Source organism: Atta colombica, unplaced genomic scaffold (assembly GCF_001594045.1).
Source record: "Atta colombica isolate Treedump-2 unplaced genomic scaffold, Acol1.0 scaffold46, whole genome shotgun sequence".
NCBI lineage: Eukaryota > Metazoa > Arthropoda > Insecta > Hymenoptera > Formicidae > Atta > Atta colombica.
The window spans coordinates 891,287-895,855 of record NW_017259535.1 but is presented as its reverse complement, the minus strand read 5'-3'; the positions used below and the strand labels follow the sequence as shown (position 1 = coordinate 895,855).

The window sequence follows — 4,569 nt, the reverse complement described above, 5'->3', positions numbered from 1 at the left end:
TACATCAGAAGGAAAGAATAGGTTTGTCCTCTCCATTTCAATAAAACTACAATAGTTAACTGCAAACTGTTTTTTTCTGCTATATTACTGTATTATCGATCACGTGATCGATGCATTGCATCTCATATAACTAAGAGCGAGCAATTAATAGCATTCATTTTCAGTACGTATTTGAATTCAACGTTATTGAAGAAAGTATTAAATTGTTTGAAATATATATATTCAAGAAGCCTGGAAGGAAAATATGAAAAGAGAGAAATAAATAGATAAAAAAGGAATCTTAAAAATTAAAAGAACAATGTTTTTTCCAATAAAAACGTATCTTTTATTGCAACTAGCATCCAAGTAAGTATTAACACAATATATCTTTTTCATTCAGCGTTCCGATGCTTCGATTTCTATAAAAAAAATAAGATTGTACATTTAAAAAATTCATGGTAACTTTCAATATGTGAAAAATGTAAATAAAAATTTTTGTATCGCACCTTAAGATGAACAAAAAAACATGAAGATTTATATATCAAAATGAAGTGGAAAAATTATGTTTCACATCAGTAATATTTCTACAAATCATCAGTAATATTTCTAATGAGTTTTTTTTTTTTTGATAAGAGTTTTGCAAGGAAGAAAAAATAGAACGAAATTGCTAGTCGTCAAGAGAGATTTATATTTTTATTTATAATGACTTCTATATAAAACATTCAATTCTTAGGAATTTAAAATATAAAACACACTTTCAGGTGATATAAATATTTTTATTAATATTGTCATTGATGATTGCTTTTTGTCTTAACATTCTATATATAGTATTATATAGTCCATCATACTGTAATATGCAACACGTATATATATATATATATATAGTCATGTATTACACGTTAAATAGTGCCAAAAGTCACTATCTGAGCAACGTGAATAAAAATAGCATTAAAATCTGTTATCATGGTTTATTACATTATGATCATGCAGGATAGCAAATAAATTTTGTTTGTACGTGCTTCTTTTTAAAATTTAGCCATCACGATACGTGCTTCTTTTTAAATCATCACGGTACATGCGATTTGCAATATTATTTTTATTTCATCCAATATCTTCTTTTTCTCAAATATTATGTATTATTTGATAAATATATTTTGCAATTCAATTGCAGTCAAATATTTCAAATATTTCTTTTATTTTTACGTGATTCATTATTAATCTTCATTATTATTAAAAAGTTATTTTAACCAGCCAGAAAAATGGAGATTCCTTGAGCTAGGATTGAGAAAAATCATTTCAAATCACTTCTAATTCGGCATTTTATTAGTATATATCTTTATTAGTATATATCTTTGACTTGTTGCGTTGCACACTGTATTAAAATATTAATCTTTCGAGAAAATACAGCAACTTGCGTGAAACGTATTTTGTGTATATGATTTCGCCATTTGATTATTTTGATATAAAAAAATAAATTAGTTTCATAAATTATAATATGCCCTCTATCAGTTAATCAAACTTTTTTCCGAATTTTTTAAAAATTGATGTAAATATGTTTGAATTTTTGCCACATTTTTTGGCATGTATAAATGTTATTATATATTGGACACTATACAAATTTTACTAACAAAATCATCGAAAACTATTCTCTAAATATATGTTTCAAATTGCAAGTCAGTTTGTCAATTGTAGCCTGAAAAATCTTGTACTCGTCTCTGAAAATATGGTTTCAATAAATATGCATGAAGTTATCAAACAAAATATATTTATAGTTTGGTTACTTCACATCATGTAGTTTTTTGCATTTTATCGTTAATCAACCTGTCTAATACGCCTATGTTGTAAAGTGCATCTTCCTTTTTTATATGTAACTCTGAAGATAAAAACTTAGAATAAAGCAGAAAAATGTTTCAAATATCCACTTTCAGAATCTTTTGCACATTAATTATAAAACTTCATTTTTTTAAGTAAAAAAGTTTTTGAAAATTGTAAAGTAGGATAATCCCTTAACGCATAACAATCCATGACTACATATTACACATTACAGTATAACAAATTGTAGAATACTACATGAAGAAAAATGATATTCTATTAACAACATTAATCAACATTAATCTAATTGAAAATAATGTTCTCTATTCAATAACAATGTTAATTAAATAAAAAGCATTTTATCAAAACAAGAACATAGCGTATTTGTTTCATTAATACTATTATTAAATTAATAAGATTATTTTATTAGATAACTATCGACTAGATAATTTATCGATTAACATTTATAAAATCAATTTTTTTGTGTTTATTGAAATATAAGATAAAAATGAAAGCAATTATCAATGACGATATCAGCACAAGTCTATATCATCCTAATATGTATTTGTGTTATTTGTGTTAATTAATTCAAATACTATTAACTTTATAGAAAAATCAGCAAGAGATAAAAATTGTTTATTTTCTTCTCATAAAATTTTGAGAATTTTTTAAATATCGTATTTTCTCATGCTTATAAAAATAATTGCTAATAAGAAAATATAAACTAAAAAGTTGATAAAAAATTCTGAAAAAATTCTTAGAGAAGAAAATAATAATTTTTGTCTCTAACTATTTTTCTGTAAATAAGTTAATAGTATTTGAATAAAAAATTATTGGAGACCAATATTCGATAATTTTTAGTAATTAATATCTTGTTAACTATTGCAAAAATTGCAAAATGGCAGAGGACTTTTCGACTCAGTTTAGTCCATTTTGCCATTATGCGAAAGTTTTTATTTTATCAGATACCCTATTAAAATTGAATGTTTTATACTTTATAGCAAACATCGCTATATAAAACAAATTTGTTTTTTGTAAATAAGTACAGAGAAATAACTAAAATTAATAAATTCGACGCGCAAATAAATACCTAGAAGGCTAAATAATTAAATAATTTTGTTATTACTTTAATTTTGTTATTACTTTAAGTATTCTTTTTGTGATAAATTATCTTCTCTTGTGATAAATTATCTTCAAAATTTTGTAAAAACTTTTATATTTTGTTATGAAGAGTAGGTTCGTAGGTAAAATTGTTTTTTTAGTAAAATGGTATACTATTAGCTATCAAAAGATTTTACTTAATCCGCGAATCACTCAGGTATAAAAAATCGTAGGAACATGTAAAAAAAATGATTTTGTAGAAAATTTGATTCAAATTTTCACAGTAGATAATCGAAAATTTGCTCAAATTTTTCATTTTTTTCAATTTGTAGTTTTCTATGTAAAAATTACACTCACATAAATTTAAAAAATATAGTAACCATTTGAAAGTAAAGATTTCAAACTTTAAAATCTTTTCTTAAATTTAAATTTCATTTTTAACGAAAATATTGATGGCGAAAAGTCTTTTTATCAACTTATAAAGAAATTTTTTCCCTAACTCATATATAAATAAACTATGAAGGACAAGATCATTACAAAATTATCGCCTTGTAAATAGGGAATGATGCAAAATGAACCTTACTTCGCATTGCAAAGTATATGCATGTGCGAGAGAGAGGTTTCTATCCCTATCCCGAAAAATATAATCTAAATCAAATCTAATTTTAGTTTTAAAATAAAAATATTTTGAATTAAATTATATTTTTTGAGAATGCAGATATACAAGAAGAAATGCAATACTTTGTAACGCAAAGGGAGGCCCACCCCATATCAATCTCTGATTACAATGCAAAATAAGAATAATTTTTGAAGTACATGCGCTGCATCCTCAGCTCTAAAAAATATAAATAATACCGAAAATGGGTTAATTTAACCTATAAACTTATTTCTAGCTTGAAATTAAAATTAGATTGCATTTTTTTTGAAAACGAAGTGAAGGGAAAAAAATGATATTCTCTCATGTTCACAAGAGTATACGCACAAGTGTCAAGGTTAAAATGATTAAAATAAATGATAAGCGAAATAAATGATAAGCTATATTTATCTACATTACACTTAAGATTACTTTTAAGTTTAAAGTAGGTTAAAGTCAATAAAATATTTACTCATATTACATTTAAAATGTTTTTTATAACAAAGGAGAAGGTAGTTATGGCCAATGTATATATTGTGGTCTCCCTTAATATTTTCGTTATTATTTAGTAAATCCTAATGATTACGCAATTATTTGTTACGCAATTATTTGTTCAGCAGCCATTACATCATGACGCTAATATACCAATTCTTAATAGTTTTTTATAACATTTATTACAGCATTTATTATAACGCATTTTTACTTTCAAGTGTTTTAATACATTGCTGTACATTTTAGCATTTAATTATCTACTTCCTCATTTTTCTTAAATTTGAGTGTATCGATATACACATGATCAATATATGTATTTTTGAATGCGTTATTTGTTATTTGTTATTTAATTGTTTTTATTTGATTGTATAAAATATTTTAAGTTTGACAAATTTAAACAATAGCATGGCATTTTGTTAATTTGACTCTCTATGGATATTGATGTTATTCACGATCTCGTTTTTAAGATTTAATTCATATCAAAATAATTATTTGATAATCGATTGTAGCTCTATTGTTCTATCTATAAATTTATATTACATGTACTATTT

General features: G+C 24.2%; 2 protein-coding genes across 5 annotated transcripts in view; one reads left to right on the top strand and one right to left on the bottom strand.

Moving 5' to 3' along the window:
• The window catches only part of LOC108691381 (calcitonin gene-related peptide type 1 receptor-like), a 128,033-nt gene that overhangs the window by 41,200 nt on the left and 82,264 nt on the right, over positions 1-4,569 (bottom strand). The gene's annotated exons all lie outside the window — the stretch shown is intronic.
• LOC108691376 (esterase E4-like) overlaps positions 1-4,569 on the top strand; it is a 37,148-nt gene that overhangs the window by 22,048 nt on the left and 10,531 nt on the right. Inside the window, exon 1 of one of the 2 annotated variants that reach the window (XM_018199082.1) lies at positions 252-345. The exons of the other annotated variant lie outside the window; for it this stretch is intronic. Within the exon in view, the coding sequence (XP_018054571.1) occupies positions 299-345 (47 nt within the window). The 5' untranslated portion in view covers positions 252-298. Of the gene's footprint in view, positions 1-251; positions 346-4,569 lie in introns of those variants that run through there. 2 annotated transcript variants of the gene reach the window in all.